Genomic DNA, 27837 nt, shown 5'->3' on the forward strand with positions numbered 1-27837 from the left:
AAATAGACATACAGACTAACCGGCATGAGGGAAATAAGAACCAGTCTAGATAATCTGCTACGTTTAAAGCTGCATAAGTTTATCACCTGTTCCGAGTGGATAAAATGTGCTCCATTTCCAATTAGGCAACCCCATTTACATTTCTAACATTAGTAAGATAACAATACAAGGTTTGATCTAATTCCAGTGAAGTTCATATGGCACAAGGATGAAGCTCAAATAATGCAACATCCCCTCAGCTATCTAAACACTACAACAAGTTAATCAATGGTTCAAATCCTGTATTTTACCATCACATTTCCACACATGTATGCTTCAAAATTTATGTTGATTTAAACCTTGTCAGTCTCGCTTCAAGGATTTTGTGATGAATGCTCGCGTAATTACTATTGCAAGGTATGCCAAGACTGTGACGGCAATACCACCAAGCAAAACAAGATTGTCATAGGCACCATTCTGGACTGTGTAGACCCGGAGCCCAATTGCATTCCAGTTGCTCTCCGTCCAAACAGGGTCCACCATTCCCATTGGGTCAGAGGAATTTGGGGGCAAGACAATCCAAGCTTCAGAATCAAACTTTAACCTTGTTGAATATGCTGGAACATACCTGTAATGATAGACCATATGCCTTAAAACTTGAAGAAAATAATTCTTCCAGAGTCTTTTAGCAACACATAATTGTGTTAAACATGGATCTATAATGTACATCATCTATCAAATCATCAAGTTGAGCCATTGACAAAACAGAAAGCTTCAATCAAGGCATGCTGCCCCCTACACTGGCTATGAGGACAATAAAGCACAGAGAGCATTTTAGGCGGGCAGAATGTGTTTATGATGTCATCAAGAGATGACAAAATTACAGTTTGATCTAGGAGACCCAATTAGCTAAATCTACAGATGATTTGCATCTTAAGGTAATTAGAGTAACAATTATCATTGATCATCCAAATTCACTAGATAAGATTGAAAATATAATCAGAGGCATAGAGACAGCTATGAATTGACATATTGCACTAAAGTTATGTCCAGCACAGTCTTGATTTAAGGTAACATCAGGTTTTCTGTTTCAACATAAACAGATCAGCTAAAGAGACGAATGTAAGGGCACTCACATCAGTCAATGTATAATAGAATAAGGGGTAAATTTTGCAAATCCAACGCCAAAAATCACCCACATCGGTTAAGCTAGAGTTCTGTAAATTTAGATTGTTGTTACAATAACAGTGTAAATACATATGGTTACTGTTCACATCCAATCTATTTTTTGATACTTTCTCTACTCATATATATATATAGAGAGAGAGAGAGAGAGAGTGAGAGAATAAAATAATATTTTAATGAAATGTAGTATAAAATAGATGATTTTGATGTAAATGTTTTTGAAAAGTGGTTATGTAAAAAAGAAATAGTACGTTCTTATGCTAAAATAGACAGAAATATTTGCACGAACTGATGTGAATGCTCTAATAAGTCTACTGCCAATGAGTTGGGCCAATCCAAGATTTGTCATGTTCAAGCTTGGCTTGTTAAAAAATAGATGAGCTCATTTCAAATTCATTTCAAGATTTAAAACTTGAACATGGTTCAACATAGGGTTTGATGAGCTAATGAGCTACTTGACGAACCCAAAATTTTTTTTAAATCAGGCATGATAACCACTTAAACATAAAAAAGCATCACCCTAATAACTCAAAAGGTCAAAGACCACTGTCATAGCATGCCTAAATGTCAACTTTGAAAAATCAGAAGGCCTCTTTAAAGCCAAAGTTTGACCAAACAAACCAGAAAAAGAAGGTAGGACACTACTACTGAGAATGAGAACTCAAAAAAGTTATTAAAAAAAAAAATTTTATTTATTTATTTATTTTTAAGTAACGAACTCACACACACATAGGGGAGAGGGGATGGGGCTCTAACTTGGAACACAAAGGCACATCACAAACTCCTCTCACAATTCATGGTAAATTATTATTATTATTATATAAATAACAAAAACTATATAAGGTTATCTGGTAACAACAGGATATTCAATAGATAAAGGATTATTATACAAAAGATACAAAGTGAAAAATATGAATTGAGCACCCATTTTTCTATAAGAAAGACAGATGCTCAATTTTTACCTTTTTTCTGACAAGTAAATCAATTCTTACCCATATCAACCATTCAAAACTCAAGTAAAGAAATAAATATTAGTCACCAATTCGAACAAAATTTAGGAGATGTCTTCTTTTATTGTTTATAGATTAACCACTATATACCAAAACTAAGTGAGGAATTTATAGGCAATATCCATAATAGTTTATTCCATTAACAATGATCTTGTGCGTGTACGTGTCTTAATATCAACCTTGTTAATGAGCTAAATGAACTAGTTCACATCTCTAATTAATATTAAGCTTGTTAATTAACATTATTGTCTACCAAGCATTACCGAATGCTAGTAGCACCATTTTGGTGAAGAATGGTTACCTTACCCAGCTACCCATATAAGGGTCATTTCCTTGTCTTGACTTTGGGTCACTTTGTTTGAGTATTTACACTAACCACTCAATGCTCCCATTATTTATGCATGAATCTCATCCCTATGGGGTCATGAGCCTTGGTAGGTTATTAGAATGGACCTAAATTTTAATCAATCATACTTACGCAGGCTCTGCAACATCCATTATAAATTAATATTTACATGCAAGTGAGATACCTCGTTGTGGAGATAACACACACTCCCTTTCCTTCTGTTTCAGCTCTCACACAAACCTCACCATTGTTGCAACCTTTTGAACAAGTAGAGCTAGAATTCTCCCTGGGAATAGATGTTCTGTCAGCCAAAAAATTCCACAAGAATCTGGAGACATCATCTACATATCCAAGATAAGGTGTGGAGGAAGGCTCATCAAGGATAACACCAACATAATGGCTTGGACAGGTATTAGTGGGTGATATATAGTTCTTCACCAGATTGCAAGAAAGACCCGGATCACAGTCAAATAGGCAACCCATAAGTTCTTCAACGAGTGAGACATTCACATTGATAGCAGTTAAAGCTGAACTGCTTAAAGTATTATTGTCACTTGCTAGTATGTAAAGGGTACGGGCAACAAGGGAAGCGGCAGCCACTACAGCTGAAGAGTTTATATTCGCTGCACCAAAAACACGAACGAGAAATAACTAGAGATCTGGTATAGCAGTGTAACACAGATTAATTAATCATGGAAGACAGAAGCATTCAAGAAAAAAAAAACCAACTTACATATATCATCAAGGTGGCTATGGTAGAACTTGTTGCTGAAGACACTATTAAAATCTTCCAAAACAACCCCAGAAGTATGAGAATTCTGTTAATGAAAAGGGCAAGGGGTGGAGGAAGCAGCCAAACCATTAGAGTTACATGAAACTAACTATTTGTTACAACTTTTTTCATAAGTAATAAAATTCTATTAAGAAACAAGAAGAAAAGAGAACGCAGCCCTAGTGCAAGGGAAGTGCACAAGAGACATGTAGAAAGATTTCTTTTCTTATAAATAAATAAATAAAAACCCTCAGATACACTGGTCTTTCTCTTTCTCATCATTAGTTCATTACCATATATAAATTCTTCAATCTTCCTAATTTGTGTTCAGATTTTTTTTTTTTTCCATTTACAAAAAGAAGAAAAAATTTGGAGAGACCTCTGAACAGAAATATTAAAAGAAAGATAAATTATAAAGAAAATTTGATTTAGGTGAAACTGCCAATCCAATTCCTTAATTTTTGAAGTCTCCTAAGTTAAAAGATTTTGTTGTATATAAGAAAATGAAAATTCCCTTAGAGATGTGTAATATTCTACATCTCCGTTCATAAAACAAGAAGTTTCTCTGCAGATGAAGATAATTTCAAAACCTGATCCACATATTAAAATCTAAGGGGTGTTGTGCATGAACTGAATGATGCATTGTATTTTGTAGCATTTATTATATGCATTATTTTGGAAGAACAGTCCAACCAAAATATTGTACAAAACTCACATGCCTTTTTTCCCCATAAAATATGATATAATGGTGACTATGATCAAGTTTCATTGTCGCTTCTATTAATGTCACCATCACCCTTATCATCATCAACATAGAAATTAATTAAACAAACTATTAACGACAAAATCAAGGAACCAGATGGCAATGCTGAAAATAAATTCTTTGTTGATATGCTGTGAGGTCTTTGTTTCCAAAAAAATCAAAACAGAGACTTTGTACCATATATGTGCTTGTATCCCCACCCCCACAACCCAAAAAGAGAGAGAAAAAGAAAAACAGTAAAGCTGTGGATGGAAAAAGAAAAACAAGGATTTCAAGTGTACTGTCCAAAACCTTTTGCAGGAATGCCATCAATGACGATGGAGGTATTCCGGGATTTGAAGCATTTGCTGCCGAGCAGATTATGTGTTCAGATTTCAGTGAATCTTGAGCTTGCTCTAGGGCATCCAATGTCTCATTTGTAGCAGATGAAGCCTACAAGAATCACCAAGGCTGATCTTGGAATCAAAGAAACAATGTAACTTGCATGTATAATATGTACAGTATGCGGGAGAGCAGGCAAAGGAATCCCTGTAGCTTGGTTGCTAAACTTCATTGTATTTTAAAGGCCCCTGAATGTGAAAAATCCTTATTCCCCCATATTTCAAAGGGAGCCATCAAGTAATTTGGACTCAGTTATCCTAAATATAGAAATATATTCATGAAAATTCTCAAGAAAAATTAGGAGTATCAAAATGAAAGTGCAAAACAATAAGATGGTCCCAGATGTGGGCTTCCAAACCAATGCCCAGTTTAACGAGTGAAATTATTTTTTCTACAAATATCAGAAATTTTTTATTGAAAGTTTTGCATATATCTAGAACATCTAAGAACCCTCCAAAATAAGCATTTCAAAGACAATATCCAACCAAAGCATGACCACAGAAACAAGAAGTTCAACTATGAAGGAAGCTCCACTTTTACAATCACATGGGAGTTCCTCTCAACATCCAAGAACCCCCCCCCACCCAAAAAAAAAAAAAGCATTTCAAAGACAATATCCAACCAAAGCAAGACCACAGAAACAAGAAGTTCAGCTATGAAGGAAGCTCCACTTTTACAAACATGTGGGTGTTCCTCTCACACCATATGCATCACTTTTTTTTTTTAGTAAAGCAGACTAGCATCCCAAATAGTGGTGTTTCAAATTCATCTCAAACCTGATATTCACCTTCAAACCTAACCTTAATTGTTACTCCAATGACTAGTTTCAAGATTTTTGCCAATGTCATTCTACCATAATGGATATCAAAAACACCACACATGCTACCATTTGTACCATAAAAAAGCATTGGGACTAGAGCATGTATTAACAAAGAGTACTCTTACCAATTTTACCAAAATTAACAATTTTCCCATCCTCCCACAATATTAGTAAATTGACAGATGCATTATTGGCAGACATCAACAGACCTGATTAGCAATCTCAATAACTAGAAAACATTCTTGTGCACAACCTTCACCTAGTACTGACATCCCAACTGAACTGCAACTGCACCACTGCCACAACATCACCACTTCCCCATAAAAATTTCTGGCAAACCCACTGCTAACCTAACCTTGGGACTAATAATTAAAAGTCAACACTATACCCACCACTGCCACAACCCCCATTACCTCTACCGTAAACTACACCTATTCTACATACTTGCATATAAAAATGACCAACTGTGCATGATATGTTGGAATTGATATTTGAGAATGTACATAATTAGAACTTCTAGTATCCAAATGAACTATGCATAAGGGAAGTCACATAAAACTTGTTGTATTAAGTGTCCGTTTGGAAACAACTTATCTAACTTTTTGCTAAAAACTTTATGGTAAAAGTATGTTAAAGTATACCTGTAACTTGAAAAAGTGAAGAAAAGCATAAAAAAGTGAGGTTTTAAAAAGCTGTACATAAAAACTAAAAGCTAAAAGCTGAAGCTGATGCCAAATTGGCTCTAAACTCACGAAATAAATGAGTTCAAGTTTCTTACCCCTGTTATATGAGCATAAAACTTGTTAACACCTTGATTGAAGCCCTTCCCAATAGATCCAATTTCCATGACCTATGATAACATAATCCAATGATCCAAAAGTCAGCCTCTAATCCAGATGAATCACTGGTCATCCCAGTATCCATTTTAACACAAAACTAAAATATACATTAAACAGCAGTTCTTTTTTGTCTTGTCCTTTTTTTCTATCCTTTTTTTATTCTCTTTAGGGAGAGGGGTTTCTTGAGCATGACACTTTAAAATGTAAACATTTCTATTTATGTCTTCATTTTATCAACTAATGATTAATTTATAGATGATCTGATGATGAATGTGATTATAAGAATCTATTTCTTCTAAAAGAAAGAGGGAAACATATAATAGTAAAATACAAATTTATTTTTTGTTTAAAGCTGAATATAATATATATTTTTTTTTTGATAAGTAAGAAAGATGTATATTTAAGAAGCTATCTCATGAAAACAACATAAGGCAGAACAAGGGATACAGGGAAGGAAACAAACATGAAAAAACAACAGAACAAAGAACTAAAAACAAAGGAGAGAGTTAAGGAACAAGGGGAGAGAATCACTAGAGGTGAGTCCCCAAGCCCTAGACCAATCAAAAAGAGAGCCACTAAAGAAAGCGAGCAACTAGTCATCGAATTTGTCCATGTCCTCAAAAGTTTGCCTCGCTCCCTCTAAATACACCACATTAGGCACAGTGGGGCTAAATTCCAAATGCTAGAAAAGTGCTTTACCAACCAATTCCACCAACCAAAAAGCGTATTTACAACTGATCTTGGCAAAACTCAAGAAATCCCAAAAGATCTGAAAACCAAGCTCCACAGCTGATGAGCTTTGTCACAATGGAGTAGCAAATGATTCACCGTCTCCCCGCTACAGCGACACATAATGCATCAGTCAACAAAATCAAAGCCTCTACCCCGCAGATTGTCTCCTGTAAGAATCTTCTCCCAAGCTACATTCCAAACAAAGAAAGAGACGCGCGAAGGAGCCTTAACCTTCCAAATACCTTTCCAAGGAAAGATAATAGGCAAGGGACTACGAAACTTATTGTAGAAAGAGCGGATGTCAAAATCCCCCTTCTTTGACAACTTCCACCACATACGGTCTCCGTGCTCATATTTAGGTAAATTAGAACCCAAGGTTCGAAGGAAATCCTCCACCTCCCCTGACTCCCAATCATTTGGATCCCTGAGTAAGCGAACATTCCAACTTCTCTGACCCTCAGTCCCCAACCTTTCGAGCGAAGAGGCCATAGATGCCTCTCTATTATAAGCAATCCCATACACAATCGGGAAGGAAAGATGGAGTGGTAACTCCCCACACCACTGATCTGTCCAAAGTTTCACTCTATCTCCCACCCCTACCTCAAACTGAATGTATCTACTAAACACCTCCCAGCCTTTTCGGATACTTCTCCATAAACCACACCCGTGGACACCCCTGCCCAACTTGGAGGACCAACCCCCCCACTCTTCCCCAAACTTCAAAGCTACAACTCTCCTCCAAAGACGAGTCTCCTCAACCCCAAACCGCCATAACCATTTTCCTAATAAAACTTTATTAAAAGTAGTTATTTTCCTTACTCCCAAACCATCATTCGCCTTAAGAGCACACACCATATTCCACCCCACCAAATGAGCCTTCGAAACCCACCCCCCCCCCCACACAAGAAGTCCCTTTGCATCTTCTCAATCTTATCAGCCACATGCGAGGGGATTGTAAGGAGAGATAAATAATAAGTAGGGAGGCTAACTAGTGTACTCTTAAGCAACGTAAGTCTTCCACATTTTGACAAATACAGCTTCTTCCACCCAGCCAACTTCCGCTTAATTTTCTCCAAGATAGGATTCCAAATAAAGGTAGGTCATTGGCAATGTCCCAATCCTACAACCCAGAATCTCAACCAAAGCATGCAAATTATTAACCTCCCCAATTGGAACCATCTCACTCTTCAAGACATTAACCTTCAAACCTGTCACAGCTTGAAAACAAAGGAGGAGCATTCGAACATAAAGGATCTGCTCCACTTCCGCATCACAAAATAGAATAGTCTCATCCGCAAACAAAAGATGCGAAACACATTCCCCTTCCCCCCGTCTAACATTAGCCTTCAAACCCCTGATCAAGCTAGCACCTTTAACTCTTTTCAACATCCTACTTAAAACCTCCATAATAACCAAAAACAGCATAGGAGATAACAGGTCCCCTTGTCTCAGACCCCTCGTACTCCTAAAAAAATCAGCTAGAGCCCCGTTAACCAAAATAGAGAACTGGACAGTAGAAATACAAGTGCGAATCCATCTACACCACTTCTCCCCAAAGCCCATCCTCTTCAATAGATTTAGAAGAGCCTCCCAATTCACGTGATCATAAGCTTTCTCAATGTCTAGCTTACAAATAACCCCCGGAGTCCTACTCTTCACTCGACTATCAACACACTCATTGGCAATAAGGACTGAGTCAAGGATCTGTCTACCTCCCACAAAACTATTCTGAGACTCAGAGATTAGTTGATCTAAAACCAGCTTCAAACGATTTGCCAAAATCTTAGACAAGATCTTGTACAAGCTCCCCACCAAGCTAATAGACCTGAAATCTTGAATATTGGAAGCATCATTCTTCTTAGGAATTAAGGCTATGAAAGTAACGTTCAAAGATTTCTCAAACTTACTGTGAAGATAAAACTCCTCAAAAACTGCTAGAGTATCTCTTTCCACCACTCTCCAACAATGGTGAAAAAAGGCCATAGAGAAACCATCTAGACCTGGAGCTTTATCTCCAGCCAACTCCTTGACAGCTAGAAGAATCTCCTCCTCAAACCTCCTTTCAAGCCAGCCCCTCTCCGACCCGTCTATCTGATCAAACTAGAAACCTTCCGCAAAAGGCCTCCACTCTTCTGTCTCCTGATACAAATTTTTATAAAATTGTACCACCTAAGCCGCCACCTCGGACTCCTCCTCATAAATCACCCCATCCACCTCCAAAATGCTTAGATGGTTAAACTTTCTACGGGAGTTAGCCACCTTATGGAAGAATTTGGTATTATTGTCTCCTTCCTTAATCCATAACATTCTTAATTTCTGTCTCTAAGAGATTTCTTCCAACGAGAGAAGATTCTCTACTTCAGATCTCACCACAACTCTCTTACATGTCTCTGCATCAGAGAGGCCAAAATCCCCTTCCTTGGCATCTAGCAATTTCAAATTCTCCAGTAATTGAGACTTTTTGCATCTGACATGACCAAACTCCGAACGGTTCCACTGAATGATATCTTCTGTCAAGGCCTTCAATTTTTTGGCAAACACAAAACTAGGAGTACTAGAGAAAGAATGTCGATTCCACCAAGAATGAACTCTATCAAAGAACCCGTCCGTCTTTAACTACATATTCTCAAACCTTAACGGACTTTTCCCCCTCGCCATTCCCCCTACCTCCACTAGAATTGGGAAATGGTCAGACACAGGGCGAGGTAAAATCCGCTGGATCACATCCGGATAGTGCTCCTCCCAATCGCGAGACACCAAAAATCTATCTATCCTAGACATTAAAGGCTGATCTGAGCCGCTAGACCAGGTATAGCTCCCTCCCTCCAAAGGCAAATCAATCAAATTAAGGTCCTCAATAAACTCCTAAAAAAGTTCCATAGCCAGAGTGAGAGAGGAATTACCCGACCGTTCACTCGAAAAACAGACAATATTAAAATCCCCGATGCAACACCATGGGACATTCCAGTATTGCTAAATACCAACCAACTCGTCCCACATTAGCCCCCTCGCATGGTTGTCAATTGGGCCATAAACCCCAGAACACACCCAACTGAAGCCATCCCCCACCCCTTTCCACCGAACAGACACAGAAAATGAACCCACCATAAACTCCAACCTCTCTAAGACCCTCCTATCCCACATCATCAAAACCCCGCCAGCTGTTTGGACAGCATCTAAAGCCACCCAATCCACATAAGGACAACTCCACAAGCTGCCAACCATTTGTCTGTCCACGCCAGTAGGCTTAGTCTCTTGAAGACATATTACATCACACTTCCACTCACGCAATAAATTTTTCACTATCGAACGTTTCCGACAGTCATTCAGACCCCTAACATTCCAAGAGAGAATTTTTAAATTCATAAAGACAAGAGAAACCCAACTGATATATTAGCTCAGCAGCCAATACTCTACCTACCATCATAGTTAACCGAAGAATCCAAATTCCTCAACTCTCTCATCCCTTTATCCTTATTAATGACAGCTTTTCTAGGAACTGTAACTTTTCTGTTCAACACTTTGGCATCCTCCATCTCCTTCTCAATCTTTTGTAACAAAGCAATACATAACTTCTCATGTCGACTTAGAGGCAGCCCCACCAATTTACTAAAACCAGGAAGTCTGTTCTTCACCCAACTAGAGATGTCCAACGTATTCACACACTCCAATGCCTCATTACCACAGTTCAACTCAACTGACACAGGCAACCCAAAGGGAGTGATAGACATCAGAGGGATTGATAGGCTATCCTCTCCACCCAAACCCATATCCGAATGACTCAATTCTCCCACCACCAAAGCACTCGCCCCAGGGACATCACACATTGCCTTTGTGGGTATCACCGCTAAATTGGACTAATCCTGTTCCAAGGCATCTTTCGGCCTGAGGTTGGCACAGCTGTCCCAGCCCCCTTTGACCCCATCGTTGACACCCATAACCACAAGCCCAACCCTCGATAAGCTCCAAAAGAAACCAAAGAGGAAAAGCTCAACCGATGACCGCGAAATCCCCGTAACAGACTTAACCCGGTGACATCGTGAGCTCATCAGAGCTAGTTCCAGCGGGGAAGGTGTCGTCGGCCACTGTCGGAGGCCCAGCGCAACGGTCCGGCACCTCTAGCTCAAGGTCGAAGGACTAGGGAAGAGCCTTGGGGCACGCCACTGACGTCGAAGCCTGGGCTGAGTTTCCATCGCCATTCAGAGAACTCTCGCCTGCTTCAAATACACTTAGGCCCGAGAAAATTGAATTAAAAGGGCTCTTATGTGTTTCAATCAGCAATGGGCTTGAGCCCATGCCCAAAACAGGCATATCTTCAACCTTTTTGTTTCCTCGTGCAACCCATTTAAGGGCCTTTGGTGCTCCTTTATTGCAGACCCTATCCACTACCCGTGATACCCCTCTGAACATCGTATCTCCCCCTTTCTTTCTATCCCAGAAAACCAGTCTGCTCTCTATCACATCAACCTCCACGATAAGACCTCTTCCTGTCCAGCAAGATCTCGTAGCATCATTCTTCTTCCCCTTTTTATAATCTTTTGAATTCAAACTGAAGTTTGGGCAGCGTATCCTAGTGTCCACCAGATTTTGCTCACCTACCTCTACCTCCTCATTAATGCTCTGCTCCCTCCTGTCCCCTCCCACCACCTCCACCTTATCAGACTTGCCCACCGGAAAATCTCCCACTTTGGCACCTTTAAGTCTCAGATTCACCCCCTTCTCCTTCTCTCCTAACCGTGTCATCTTCCCCTTGGCTATGAAACCTAGCTGCTTTAGTTGCTTTCTATCCTCTATCCTTCCATGAGAGCCTTGCACAACTTCAGCAAAAGTTCTAGAGTTTTGCGCCTCCAAGTTATACCTCCGCACCTGAGGAATAAATTTTGGAAGACCATATCCACCCACCGCATAATGGGAAGGGTTCAACAACTTTCTAAGTTCAAGACCAAAAGCCCTCCAACCAAATTTCTCTTTGCCTTCAGGGATAATAATCGATCTCCTAGACCCACCAGCTTTGAGCTCAGTCAATAGCAAGAACTGACCAGAAGAGTTGAAGCTCCTTTGGAGAGTAAAGGCAATGTCACCTCCTCTGAAAATAAAAAACTGTTTGGAACTCTCCCCAACAACAAGTTCTTCAATATTATTCATCAGCCAATGTGCTGCATTCTTGCCCATGAAAATTGATCTCATAAAGAATTTGCCCCTCTCAAAAATCCGTAGCAAGAAATAACGTCCCCCTTCCTCTAAAACTAATTGAAAGAATTTAGACTCAATAAAGAAACTGCAAACGAACTCCCCCCATGAAAGAAACTATCCTAATTAACTAATATCTTAGTAGGTTTCTGAATATAATAATAAGAGTTGTAGCATTTCCGATTCCAATCTTCTTGTGTAAATGAAAGCAAATGAAACATAATTTTTTTATTTTTTTATTTATTTATTTTTTGTTTATTACAAAAGGACCTCAGTATGGGGTGGGGTTCCACCTGGTTCCACATCCAACGCAGCAAGCATAATCTGGGGAACAGCGCTGGGACAAAAGCAATGAGTCTCTTACAAGTTGTAGCGAGAAGGATGATGAAGACTGGGTGGACCATGGGGCCATTGAGGCTGTTCCAATTGGGTGCAACCAGCTGGTTGGTGAGGATCTATTGAGCCCACTGGTAAATAAATGGGTCATCGTGCCCTATGAAGACACTTAGGAGTTTAATCCATAAGCCACCTCAAATTTGGGTGACATGAGGTTCAGAGGGGAGAGAACCTAGGAAGTGTTGCAGTAGGTTTTGCAGATAACAAGGTGGATCAGCCGGTTTATGGAGTCACTATGGATGATTTTGTGAACATACCATCAGTTTGTTCTCCCAAATTAGGAAACACACAAGAACACACTCAAATGTAAGCAGCAAAAAAACCATGAAGTGGACCTAAGGGAGTTAGAGAATTGCAAAATCTTGTATTTATAGTTAACTACAACAAAGGAGGAGAGTGGCACTGTAAATAGTAGGGGCATATAGTAGGGCACAGTAGCTGCTGTCACCATCATGCAGCTAAAAAATTATCTTGTGAATGTTTGTGGACTGAATAATGAAGAAAAAGGTTTTGAAATTCAGAATTTTTTACAGAGTTGGAAAGCAGATATTATCTACCTTTAGGCTTTAGGAAACAAAGGTGGGACCTATGAATAGAAGTATCATAAGGAGCATTTGGGGAACACTTTTGCAGACTAGAATACTATGAGAAGAAGTAAAAATACTAGGTGATAGATAACAAAATTCCCAGATTACATTTTAAGAAGCCAAATTTACTAAGAGAAGAAGAATACCATCTCAATTAATGAATTATCCAGACCACTAACAGCATCTGACTGCAGATCAAGCTCATGTAAAAATCTCCGGCTACCAAGGTAACCCCAGGCCTCTCCAGTAAAAACTATAAAAACAAGCTGCAACCACATTAAGCAATTATCAGAAAATGAAGCAGTTTTTTAGTTTTTAGGCACGCCAGCAGTAAAGAAAGTCACAGAAAAGCATTCTGAAGATAAACCATCACCACAAAAATTATAATATACCTATGCTTAACATAATCAATCAAATTATAGTTACCACACCATTCACAATGTGTTCCCTGAGCCAAGCATTACAACAAACAATTTCTAGTTGAATCTTTTTATATTTGAGTTATTAAAAGAGGCCTCTCAAATAGTAGAGTTTGACCGTTGGTCACTTTGTTTATACAACAGACTTGACATAAGGAAATTTACTTTTTAAGTATTTCAAAAAAAAAAAAAACCTTTTTTATTGATTAGATGGGGGGGGAGGGGGGGCTGGGGAAGCAGAGTGGGAATTCACCAGAGGGACCCTATGAGGCATTTTCAGGAGATTCAAACTAATGTAAATGGACGAATTCAAGACAACATGTTTCCAATTTGAACAAAAACATGTCCACATTGACACAATCATTGGCTCTATGAGACTGATAGCTAATATCAGCTGAACAAAAGGTAATGTCTAAGACAGTTCTCCAATGTGAGATATTTGGAGGGAAAGGACTGGGACTTTTGATGCTGCTGAGCTAGCTCAGGATAAAGCCCAAACTTGTGTCCCTAGGATCTTTGTTTGACCAAAAGACTGTTTTACATAAACCATTTTATCTTTATATCTTTTGAACTTTTTTTTCATAAGTATCTATATATCTTTTGAACTTTAGATTGTAAAGTTTGCAACTACAAAGTGACCTCCCATATGCTTCTAATCTCCCGAATCCACAAATCTACTCTCTGTAGCGTCTCTTTTTCCCCATCTCATTAGAGCCAATCACCCCTGTTTTTAGGGTCTACCCATCCCAGCTGACACTATTCACCTCATCCTCAGGCACCCTCTCCCTTCCCCTTCCAATCCACCCCCTTTCTTGGGCTCTACGTCCCTATACACCACCCATCCACTCACTTCCTCTCCCCAGCCTTTTTATTCCTCTTCCTCTCTGTCATTATGGACGGAAGTGTTGTCCCCACCCACGACTCTGCTGGTGAAAATTATTTTTAATGCAACAAGAAAGTGAAGGTAAAATATGTTTAGTAGCTGTCTAGAGGAATCATCAGCCTGAAGTTCACTTTATTTGGTCTGAAAAACAAATTGAGGTTGATCCACTAGTTCCAGAAGATTCTGATGCGTTCAAGGCATTAGCTAAAGCACTCAAAGCTGGTTTTGACAGATTTCTCTTGGAGGGTGATGCTTGCAATGCAATACAATCTATATTAAGTCCAACTCGCCAACTCCATTGGTCCAATGAAACTATGGCTATAGAAATTTTAGATCTTCTATCCTCTCTATTTTGGAGCACCTTCACGTTCTTAGAGAGGCAATGTACTAGCCCACTCCCTTGATAAGTGGTTTTTTAACTGTGATCTAGAGGGATCTAATCCTATGCCCCTTATTTCCCGTTCTGTGTTATGCTGTGAAAGGGCTGATGAGGAGCGATCCTCCCATTTTTCTTCAATAAAAATTTCAGCATATTAATTAGAAAATAAAAAATTTCAGCATATATATAAAAAATAAAAAATAAAAAAAATTGCATGAAAGATTGAAATTGTGGTTGGCAAAATTTTAAAATAAAAAATAAAATAAAATTTTTTGAATAATTCTATCGAATAGAGTAAGACTTACCTATTTCCCTCTTTTTTTATTAATAAGTCCCGCATGCACCCAATGGGCATGGAACCTATGATCTCACTCTTCACCTTGCTCTTACAACGGAAAGCGGCACCATTGGAGCTAGAGCACATTGTGGGCAGCACAAGGCCATGTAAAACGACATGAAACCAAGCAAAAGATGAACATAATACCAACTTCTAGAAAGGTAAATTAAGCAAGAACATGTTTTGTTCTCTTCAAAGGCTGATATAATTTCTAAAAATGTCAGCTTCTAATATAGAGTACATCATAGTATCACTTCTTTACTGGAGCTTGACTAAAACTGAACTTGGCTGGTTCTACATAGCGCTGTGCTTGTCTCCGTATGGCTAGCCTCAATTTATATTTACAATCTCATTCTCCTTATTATTATCTATATTGCTCTTACTCATGTTCTCAGACAGCCAAGTGCCAAGTACACAGGTTTGAATCTTGAAAACATCCAATTCACACAAAAAACTGCAGAAGGGTAGGACCATATCCAAGCCACCTCTTCCTAGACTCCACTTAGGTGTGACCAGTATTGGGTAATGTTGCTGGTGAGTTGAGAGGAAAAAAAGGGATGATCTAGGAGCTGGATTTTCTATTTTTAGCCTCAATCAATAAATTACTTAAATATACTACAAGAAATTTACCAATAACAATAATAAAATCCCAAACCAAAGTTTCAGACAAAAAATAAATATAACTCCTCTCACAGCTCATTTTGTTCCAAAAATCACATTTTCAGACATCATATCCGTTCACAATAGTAAGCACTATGGCAGCTTCCTCATGCATTGGAGAAGGACCAGAATGAGAGGAATATGCAAATTAGAAGACAATATTGTATTCTAAATTACAAACAATAATCTATATAGGAATAAAAACAGAAAAATCTACAAGCAGAATAAAGGTCTCCCCCAAAACGAAAAAGGATAAATAACTTTACATATAAGGAACCAAACACAAAAAAATTTTAAAAATGAACAAGAAGAAGACTTTAGCAGGAATGGGTCAGCTGCTCCATTTTTCAGAGGCAGATCCAGGATTTTCCATATGAAGGGGAAATCAATGATTATTATATTATTTTGTACAAACTACATACAATTTAACTACAACACAAATTATCATAAAATCAGCTTTTTATATGAATGAAAGACACAAATATATATACACATAAACTTAAATACTTAACAATATCAAACAGAAAAGTAATAACCCTCCTTAATGATTACTTATCAAAAATAAAAAACCTCCTTAATAACCGTCCATGTTTTGAATGAACCTTTTAAATGTAGTAATACTATAAACTAATTGAAGCAAAATGAATATATAACACGGACAGCTCCCAGTAGCAACACTTATTGCCCAGCTGAGGGCAAAAAGCTCACAAAGGCGACAAGTAACACTCACATGATATATCTCTACAAAGACTATCATGCACATTAGAACCTGGCCTAAATTTTGTTTTACAATTTTTTCCAAGGCAAAAACAAAAACCAATGGAAATAAACCAAACTAGAGTTGGTTCCCACAGATGTTATTTGATGCTGAGAAAAACTAGGAAAGTCATGAAAACCAGGAAGGTCAATGAACTAAAAGGAAAGTTAGCAACAATGTATGAAAACATACTCATCTTCCACACCTGTTTTGTAAGGTCGTCTAAACCATCTACACGTGAAAGTGCATCAACTGCTGCCAGCAATGAAATCAGTCCCTAAAAGTGATCCAAACACAATTATATGCATTGATTTATGGAAGAATAAGCATACCAAAATCTAAACTAAATTTCAAACATTGGGATACAAATAAAAAAAAGAAATTGAACTCACAGATAAAGGGGAATCTGCACCAAGGCTTTTGTCACGGAAAAATGAAGCAGAATCCATGGATGCAACCGTCAGTATTACAGGTTTGGATTGTTCAGAGGAAGAAACATTAATTGGAGGTAGGGATGACCAAACACTGCCCTTCACAATTGAGAAACAAATTATTACAATTTAAGGTAAGATAAACAGTCCAGAAAATGGGGGAAAATGAAAAAGAACAACATTGCAATCCACTCAATTTTAGTTGTATATATTCTTTTGCCTTTTCTTTTTTTGGTTAACCAAGGTAAGTATACAGGAATAACAAATATTAGCTCGTGTATAGCACCTGAATTTGTACAAGACCAGACTCCTCTTTAAACATTACACAAAATAATCCACTTCTCTAAATTACCCTGTATTCACCTCTCAGAATTAATATTAACTAGAAAGGAGTTTTTTGTCTATTTATTTATTTATATATTTTGATAAGATAGTATCTCATTAAAAATAAAAAGACTACATCATTATATATGGTAAGTGTAGAAGAGAAACACCTAAAAAATAAAAAATCTTTTTAGTTAGTTTTAATTAAGCTTTTTTATTGGTAAGCTACATAATGCACCTAGTGAGTTTTGAACCCACGACCTCACCCTCTACAACAAGTGGAAATATCATCTGAGCTAGTGACAGTAGCCATATGGAATTCACAATTGCTATTGATCTTGGAAAGAATTCCTTGACCAATTTGCAAAATACCAACATAATAAATATTGTGAAGTTCCAAGAAATTTTGAAAGACAAAGGAAATAATATTATGGTGTTTCAAGATGATCAAGTTCAAAGAAAAGATTTCTAAGACAAGCTCTTTTAAATTTACTTTTAATTTAAGTTCCCATTGGAATTTACTTGTTGCTGTATAAAGCCTTGTACGTGCAAGATGAGTGGTGGAGAGAGTGATTTGAGTTATCTTGTGGTATAAGCTTTTTGAGATTCCCTGAAAGAGTGAGTAGTCCTATACTAAAACAACCTTCCAAACAAGAAAAATGTTCCACTACCAACTTAGGCATAACCCATAAAACTCTAGACAAAGAAAACACCGGCAACCATAATGCCTACAAACAACACAATGAAGAAAAATATAGTTCATTGTCTCCCCACTCATTTTGCACAAACAGCATAGCGCACTATAATCTGGTTGTGCTTTCTTATTCCACTGTTAAAATTTTACCCTATGCCACAGTTCTAAACCAAAAAAAAAAAAAAAAAAAAAAAAAAAAAAAAAAAACCAACTTTGCAGGAACTTTGAATGGAACACCAAGGAAAAATCAACCCATAAACCCCTTGAGAAAGCTCAAAAGTAAGATCTTAAATCAAAGTTCTGGCCTTTTGACAATGACCATCCCAGCATAGTTATCCCCATTATGAAATTTATCCACAACTTCAAGCTCTCAATCATGAATGAGACTGGAACCAAGGCTTTTGATGGAATGATTGCCACCAAATAAGAAAAAGCATTTACCAGCAACAAACCAAGGATCACCATCCATAATTACTTTCAGAATATCATTACATATATAAAGAAGAAGAAAAAAAATACAGATTCTCAACTTCATTGAATTCATTGTTTCTAACTTAGCTCTTCATAAAATGGGACAGGATGCTAGATGTCAGAACAATGACCAAGCACACAATCAAGCAAGATAGGGCTTATCCCCCTGAATGATATAAGAAGGTGACTTAACTCTTTATGATCCTTGGCCAAATATTGGGGAAGGGCAATCTCAGCTTGTGCCACAAAACAGGCCAGACCAGTTTATCCTACTGCTAGGAGAAGAAAATGTTCAAAGCTACTCCAATCCTTAAAAGCTATATGTAGTGAACTAATCAACCAATTCACTCACAATCTCTTCTTTCAAAAAAGCAAATAACCCACAGATCAAAATCAGTTTACTGCAGAATCTCCACAATCTATCAATACCATTAACATGTTGCTGAGTATCAATATGATACTGAGATAACATCATCTACATCAAAACATGAAAACATCCTACTGTGCTTCTGTGGTGGTTAAAGGAATAGATGCTTTAATAGAAACCATATATTACCACTATGACAGTTACACTACAAAACAACTTTAAAATCGTACACCAACTTCCTCACAAATTGAGTTGTTAAATAGCATTATCAAAACATAAAACCTCACCTGTATCCACCTAATGGAAGGCAAGCCCCTTCTTTTAAACAAGATTCTGAATCATGTGTCCCAGCTTTTGTTGACTAATCCAAGCCAAGTGAATTACAGGTCAATAATAAGTCAATCAAATGAGTTTGCAAACCGTTATTTATTATTATCACTAAACCTCGAAAATTATTACCATTTAAAGAATAAGAATTAGATACCTGCATCACAAGATCAAATTCAGCCACATCAGTAGTATAAGCTTTCATGCTCTTCTCATTGTTGGTAGCTGCCTGCATTAACAAATGACAGCATATAACATAAATTCAGATCAACACTATAATCTCATCCTGAACACAAAAAGGAAAAAAAAAATTTAAATAAACAAAAATTTCATTAATATAATCAAACATTGCTACCCTAGTACACGGAATGTATACAAGAGTAAAACCCAAGAGTACAAAATAAAATAAAATAAAATTATGTAGAAAAATTATTTAAAACAAAACCAAAAAAAAAAAAAATACATGACTATAATCCATGAAATTTGGAATGGCTTAAAAAAATGCACATTATAAGGTAAATTGTTTAGAAACATCTTGTTACTTGTAAGTTGTTAGTTGTTACAGATGCATCAAGTGCCAACACATTCTAAGAAAAACATCCTCCCAAGCAGGCAAATCAGCTATTTAGAGAGACAGAGAGAGAGAGGACAAAGAAGAATCAATTTATGGGTAGACCAAGAGCCATAAATAGAATTTTCCTTTTTTATTGATAAGTAATAAGATTTATTGATATGAAAAAAGGGATACCCTAGTACACAGGAAGTGTAAAGGGGGTCAACAAATCAAGTACAAAAATTACATAAATCAAGAAAAGAAGAAAATGATTGGTTTTGCAAAGCAGACAACCAATCCACTAAGGTTCTAAAGAAAAATAACTTGAGGTCTAATATGGATTTCTCATTATCTTCAAAGCACGTACTATTTCTTTCCCTCCAAAGACACCACATTAAATAATGGGGAACAATTGTCCATATATGACCATTTCAATGATGACCAAACTGACCTTGCCAGCAAGCTAGGAGCCTCACAACTGACTTTGGCATAACCCAACTTACTCCAAATAAACTCAAAACCATAGATTACAAATCCATTGCGACCAGACAATGAAGGAAAATATGGTCAACCGATTCACCCTTACACTTGCACATATAACACCATAAATAGAATTTTCTTGTAAGTAATAAAATTTTATTGATGAGAAGAAACCACCTTCTGTATACAAGATAGTCACATAAGATAAGCCTAAATAGTAAATAATTACAAAAATATATTACAGTCAAAATGAGAGGGAACCTATGAAATCTACAATCGAAATGATATCATTTGGACCCAATACATGAGACAATTCAAACAATGATCTAGCAAAAGACATCTTAAGTCTAACCATTGAGGTTTCACATCTTCAAATGTGCATTTAGACATGATATTTTATTCAAATGTGCATTTAGAAATGATATTTTATTAATAGAAAAGATAACATTATACTCATGATGATGAAAACAAAGTAACCTAAAAGAATTACAAGAGAATATGCACAAGAGTGAAGTGATTCACAGAAATCTAAGAGGAAAATGCTACTTGTAAGACCACACACACGAGACCAATCAAATAGAGTTCAAATCAGCAATGATTCCAATTGAGCCTTTGATCTTTCGATATCATCAAAAATACAATCATTTCTCTGTGTCCACAACAACCACATCAAGCATGATGGGACACAAGTTCCAAATATCTAATATGTGCTTTCAAAACCAATTCCTCCATCCAAGAGATAATCTACCCTCCTTGGTAACACTCATTGAATCCCAAAGGCTCTAAAGACAACACTCCATAAAGCATATGCAACTTCACAATGGATCAACAAATGCTCCGCCATCTCTCCATTACACCAACACTTGCAACACCAACCAGCTATAGAGAAACCTCTCTTGATAAGATTATTAGAGTAATCTTCCCCCAAGAAACCATGCAAACAAAGAATGAGACCCTCCTTGGGGCCATAACACACCACCTACTCTTCAAAGGGGAAATAGTTAGCTTTAGGACCTCAATCCTAAAATCATAATAAAAGCATATATCAAAGCAATCACTCCCTTTCAATCTCCATCTCATCCTATCGCCAACATCCCTACTAGGGGTTGTTAAATTACTGATTGTCCAAAAAGCTTAAGTTTTTTGGGATACGGTAAATTTAATCATTTAACACACAATTCTAACACTCCCCCTCACGTGTGGGCCGAAACTACCTTTTAATAAGTGAGGTGCAACACGTGGGAATTTAAATGGGAGGTAGAGTGGAGGAGACAATGATTGAACTCAGGCTCTCATACTCTGATACCACGTTGTTTAAGGTGAAGGTGTTTAGGGTTTGATAAGTCAACCCTAACACATAAAATATTATTTATATATAAAGAAGTACACAATATTACTATTTTGCCCCTAGTACTCATAACAAGGGTATTTGTATAGGAGATCTAAAAGAGAATTCACTCACTCCAATTTGATTAACCAAGATTAAATAAAGTTAAGCATTGAACAAGCATATGAGTCAAGGTGCAACTCCTTTAGAAAATGATTCCCACGCCAAACATCATGCTAGAACCATACATGGGTGCCATCCCCCACCCTAAAACGCACAGCAACAAAAAATTGTCCCAATTTGTCCTAATGCTCCGCCATAGACTACACCCATGTGTCCCTCTAACTAAATTTTAAGTCCATGTCCAACCACCCCTTTCCTCCCCACACTTAATAGCAATAACCTGCCCCCATAAATGTGTGGTCTCATTCCCAAACCTCCTTAACCATTTCCATAATAATGCTGGATTAAAGCTTCCTATCAAATCCCCAAACCACCCGAAGCCTTAAAAGAACAAACCGTAAACCATGCCACCAAGGAGAACTTGAACTCCTCATCAGAGGCACTACCCAAAAAGTTCATCTGTAATCTTTCCAACCTATTTGCGTAGCTTTTACAAATTTCCCATAACAATCGATATAATCAACACCTCAGGGTAACAAGTGTCTCAATTGAACAGAAAAACCATACAGAAATATCTTGCTAGAGTACAGATTTCAAACAATATATTACCTCCTCCAGGGTCAAAGTGCTACTCCCAGAGAGTAAGAATACTGGAAAATTATAGGCTTTCCACATGATACCAGATCCCTGCAAATGCAAAGTATGAAGCTTCAGCTTGTCAAACAGAAATTGAGAAAAGATATCCCATAGCCAAGTTATACTAATTTTCAGTTCAATCAAAATTCAAGAAGTTCATTGACAGTTTTATTTTCATAAGCCTTTTTTTTTTTTTTTTTACTTTCAACTGACCTGATAACACCTTAATCAATATGTCAATACATGCTAACCAATGCATCATTATCCTTTTTTTTTTTTTTTTTTTTTTTTGGATAACCAATTCATCACTATCCATCAAAGAACTATGCTCCACATTCCTATAATGTAATGAACAATTAATTTAAGCTCTCAATTTGGTACTAATTACACTCACGTACCTTTGCTAATTCATAAATATATTTTCCAACAAGAGTTGGCTCATTATATAGCAGTGCAAATCAAAGCATAAGAAGAGGTTCGAAATTTTTTTTTTTTTTTTTTTAAGGCAACTGTAAAAAAAACTGAATCATTTTGACAAAATAATGTAAAAAAGTAATAAAATGTCATCAGGCTACAAATTTCATAGCATACAATTGGGTTCCACTCATAGTTGGTGTTTTGGTAAGGAGCGAATTCAGCTTGTGGAAACTTGTGAGCAGGAGAGAATCCTACAAGTAAAAAAAATCCAGTGTCAGTAGCAACAAAAGAACTGTCCTTCAACCACTCGCTTTAAAAGTAAATAAAAGCATTTTACCTTTTAACTTATTTTGAATTTCAGTTCCTGATTCAACTATAACACCAGCAATATTGCTAGCAAAACTTGAATCATTCCATATTCTGAAAAATAAACAGATATCTAATATATAATCAAATTTCCAACGAATAGCACTTGAAAACCACAAACATTATCCTCAACAAATAAGTGATAATTCAAGAAAAAAGATTAGCCAAAAAAAAAAAGTTAGCATATTTTCAAGTAAAAATAAAATTTAAATTTTAAAAAAAAAAAAAAAACTAGTTTCGTTGCTTATGGTAAAAGTGAGACCAAAAAAAAAAAAGGCTAAAGCTTCCAGACAAACAGATTAGCATTTGGTTAAATACAGTATCAGGCTAGTAACTGCATAATAGAACAATCCCAGAACAATTGAATACAAGTAGAGCCATGACTTACTTTGTATAAAACAATTACTGATGCATCCATAAGCAAAATAATAATAATGATTAGGACACAGCACCACCAACAATACCAAATAAGTTGCGTATTAAATTTTAGTGGGTTTAAAAATACATGATTATATTCCCATTGCCTCTGGCTACAAAAGTCTATAGGATATTACAGAGCAATATTGCAAACCAACACACACAGACTTAAATTTCTACGTAGGTTATTTTTAATGATTTTGATAATGGGGGAAGGGAGGATTTGAACCGTGGATGTTTCAAATATCAGAAACACCAAGAGATGCCAATCAATAGAGCTACAAGGCTCTTGGCTCATTTTTAATGTTTATAATAGCACCATGCATACACAATGCTTTATATAATTTTTATCAATTTTTCTTGATAATTATTGGGCAAGGTTGGTTCTTGGAATTATCAAGCATGACAGTATAAAGTTTTTTTTTTTTTTTTTTTTTTTTTGGGAAAAGTAGGTAGTGGAGGACGGGAAGGTGGGGTTCGAAACCAGACATGAGGCACCACAAAAATGCTATTACCACTAAGCTATCACTTGAACCCCATGCAGCAAGGTTTATTTCTTCAGTTAAGTTATTACGTTAAAGTGATGGGCTGTTTGTTTTGTCTTTGAGAAACAAGAAACATTTTTTCCAGTTCTTGCTATGTTTTTCAGTATATAACTATCATAAGAGACAGTGCAATAGAAATTTCTACTTTGAAGTTATAATATTGACAATTTAATATAAGTTTCATACTTAACAAAAAATTCAATAAATTTTAGTGTAGAATGGGACACATGAGGCTCTCTGCCTCCTTAAACCTAGAAACTATATTCATACCATTTTAATTTAAGAAAGCAATTAATATATTAGGCATTGCAGATAATCAACTTAAGATAAACAAAGACAGATGGAGTTATTAAAAAGCTTATGACTCCCTCTCTCTCATAGAAGCATCTAACATCAAACTTACTGCATCCATTCAATCATCTCCAACTCAAACAGAACCTTCCCCACTAGGCATATTGGAATACAAAATTTTAAAATGAGATTCAGTCAATTCCAACTCCCAATCATGAAAAGCTCTTAAAAATCTGATGTTCCATAAACCAGTTCCCACATCATTCAATGACCCCAAACAAGAACTCATGAAGTTTCGTTGTCTATAACAATGGAGAACAACTTAGGATACTCCTCTTCCCAGGCAGAGGTTCCACACCCTGGGTCATGCCAAAGACTCAATCTTCTCTCATCCCCAGCCACAAACTTGATGTTTGTGGCGAACTACTCCCACCCTACCCTATTCCTTTTCAAAAGTCTACATCCACGGGAACTTCTTACTAATTTGGACATCCATTGGCCCCATTCTTCCCTATACTTTGTACACACAATTCTCCTCCAAAGATGATCTTTGCCATCCCCACAATGCCACAGCCATCTTCCTAATAATGCTTGACTGAAGGTACCCAATTTTCTCAACTTTAACACCCCATTTCTGACAGGGGAACAAATTATATTCCCCTCCCAAGGTGAAATGTGAATTCATCGCTATCACTCCCCATAGAAAGTTATGTTGTAGTTTCTCCATCCTTCTTGCCACACGCGTAGGAAAGTTTAAAAAAAAAAAAAAAAAATTAGTAGGTGGGCAAGCTAGATAGGGCAATTTTAAAAAAAAAAAGTTTGTAAGTTTGGATTAGTTTTTTGCTAAGAGCCTATTTTCTTATTCGCAGGAAGCTGGCAAAAGAACAGCTGCACCTAAAAAAGTGAGGCTTTAAAAACTGTAAATAAGCTAAAAGCTAGAAGCCAAAAACTAAAAGCTATTCTGAATGCTAACTACCATCCTTTGATAAACTTCCATCCTAATAGTCTATGCTCCAATTTCTCCACAACAAAATTCTAAGGTATGTGGCATAGGTAGACTACCTATTTTGCAAAACAAGACGATTTTGAAATCTATAATTCCTTCAACTTCTCCAATAGAACCATCTCAATCTTTCCCACAAGTAAGATGTTATACTTTTTTTTTTTTTGAAAAGAAGATGTTATACATTTTCATCACAAAAGATATCGTCATTAGCAACTAATAAGTGAGATATCTTCAACATTCCATTGAAAGCACCCTCAACCTGAAATCTTGAAATGTTCGTCCCTCTACCATACATCCTACCAACCCCCCCCCCCCAGCGGTGGCACTGCTTTGTTAATCATCCTACTAGGCACCTCCATTAAGAGAATAAATAGCTAGAGTGAGGACCGATCTCCCAAGATCTAAGGAAAATAAGTTCGGTATTTACTCTTTCTATGTGGTACCAACTTACTAATATATATCAATGGATTCCTGGTAGGATTATTTGGTGTAATAAAGTAACAAGGAAAGTTGATTTCTTTGTGTGGACCACAGCTTTTGGAAAGATCTGAACAACTGATAATCTTATTCATAGAAGCATTACCTCAGTGGATTTGTGTTGTATGTGTAAAGGGGATGATGTATGGATCATATGTTACCCAATTGTTGTTTGAGAGGGCCCAAAGGTTTGGCAATATTGATGCATGTTTTGTTGTAGAGTCCATGAATTCAATCTCCTTTAGATTTTATTTATTGAGAATTATTTACTTATGAGAACTTTATGTATACATCTCTTCTACATGAGGTTCAGCTCTTATCAACGAATCGCGCATTACTTCTTTTTTATATATAAATAATTAATAGCATATTACTTATAATATAAATAAACAAAAAGAAGGCTAGAGCTTTGGTCCTAAATGCAAAGTTCATAGCATGGAGGTATAATGGAACTGGAGAAATATAGAAGCAACAAATGAGCTTGAATGGCTGGATGCTTAGAATAGACTATGTCAGCTTATTTCATTGAAGAGTATGCTTCTTGTACTTACTGGATCCACTATAAAAATAGCATTTTAAAGAGAGGGATAAAATAATGAATGATAATTTGTACTAAATACTAATAAATGATAATTTTATATGACTCTCAATATTACAATATAAAGGAATGTAATTTGTATAGCTAAACAAATAAATGCATGTATATTCATCAAGTTAATAGTTCAGAAGTAGATTCAAACCTGTCAGAAAACCCCCCAAAAAAAAATGTGCTCTTTATCACTACATATTCTCTCTCTCTCTCTTTTTTTTCTCCAGTTAACCAGTACAAAAGATTTTTAATCGTATGATATCCTTCCTTCAACAAAAGGAATTTTTCCCACTGTAAGTTTATTCATTTTAATTCAATCCTTAAAGTTTTACAATTTTAAACTTGAAAACTGTTCAGGCATTATTTAATAGTTCTTTATGTATAAAAATGATACCTTTTACATGGTAGAGTTATGAATATGATTAGGTTTCTTACTAGACGCGCACACCTTTTTCTTTTTTTGTTTAATGCGCGTCCAGAGCTCTTCAAGAGCCTAACTATTCTCCGGGGTGTGTAGTCCCCCAAGCACTTGACATACGCACACAATATGTGTGCATCATCATAAAATACTTTTCTTTTTCGATGACGAGGAACCTCTTCAAGGCAGGGCCACTTCGTGCACCTGCCCCTGTGAAGTAAACCCCAGAAACACGACCCTGCCCATAATAATCATCATACAATACTGAGTAAACTCCGGAAACACAACCCCGCCCATAATAATCATCATACAATACATTTCAAATTTTGAATGGAAATTTAAGGGAAAGAGACATAATGAGGAAGAAAAAGAAAACACAAATGAGTACAATATACAATAAGCAGATAAAAGAAAAGGCGTGCCTGGTGATGAAACTTTGAAATTCATCCAATGACACCAAAATTGAAGAGGACTGAGACAACTGAGTAGCATTTTGATATCTTACAATCGGGGCCACAACCTCTTGTCTTCCAGGATCTGAATATTTAGATAGAGAAGTAAGAATGCTCCAATTTGATTTGATTTGAATGCAAAGAAAATAGAGGGTTCTGGGTTAGAAAGATTAAGTAGAACTTACTTGAACAACCAATTGGACCAGAAAGATTGAGCAATCGGACGCAAGGATACCCATCAATGACCTTGTACATTGACTTTTGAAGATCAGGAACTGACTCCATGGAGTTCGAATCACCTGAGGCTCCCCAAAATTCAAAACCAATAAAAATAGGTAATTTCAAAAGCATCGAAGTGATGTAGAAGAAAAATAGAGGAGAGAACTGACCATCGGAGAAAGAGAGAAGGAAATGAAAGTTGAAGAGCAAAAGAAGAAGAAAAAGGAAGTTGCTGTTGGTGGCCATGGCGGATTCGCTACTTCTGTTTCGATTAGGTATTGGAAGAATCCTTGTGGAAGCCCTAAGACAACCACAGTAGAAGAGCAGCTTCGGCACTCTCTGTCTCTGTGGCTGTCGCTTAGAATTTGAAGGGAGTTTTTGGTTCACGCCGACCCGGCCATACCCCCTGACCGTGAGAGTGACGGTACGAAATATAAATTCTAATCAAGAGAGTTGAAAAAAATGAATTTGT

At 36.8% G+C, this 27837-nt stretch overlaps 1 protein-coding gene across 1 annotated transcript; it reads right to left on the minus strand.

Moving 5' to 3' along the window:
* Positions 1 to 121: 121 nt before the first annotated feature.
* Positions 122 to 27837, minus strand: LOC112033482 (nicastrin). The gene is made up of 16 exons (XM_065767827.1): positions 27536 to 27837; positions 27332 to 27445; positions 27117 to 27231; positions 22923 to 23005; positions 22760 to 22836; positions 22142 to 22219; positions 19207 to 19278; positions 19010 to 19083; positions 16828 to 16960; positions 16641 to 16712; positions 13147 to 13266; positions 6035 to 6106; positions 4347 to 4487; positions 3254 to 3338; positions 2705 to 3143; positions 122 to 607 (listed from the first exon to the last, which is right to left on the minus strand). Exons 1-16 carry the CDS (start codon positions 27609 to 27611, stop codon positions 343 to 345), a joined length of 2016 nt encoding a protein of 671 aa, XP_065623899.1. The 5' UTR covers positions 27612 to 27837; the 3' UTR covers positions 122 to 342.

This window comes from Quercus suber, unplaced genomic scaffold (genome assembly GCF_002906115.3).
Source record: "Quercus suber isolate HL8 unplaced genomic scaffold, Cork oak 2.0 scaffold_852, whole genome shotgun sequence".
NCBI classification, from domain to species: domain Eukaryota; kingdom Viridiplantae; phylum Streptophyta; class Magnoliopsida; order Fagales; family Fagaceae; genus Quercus; species Quercus suber.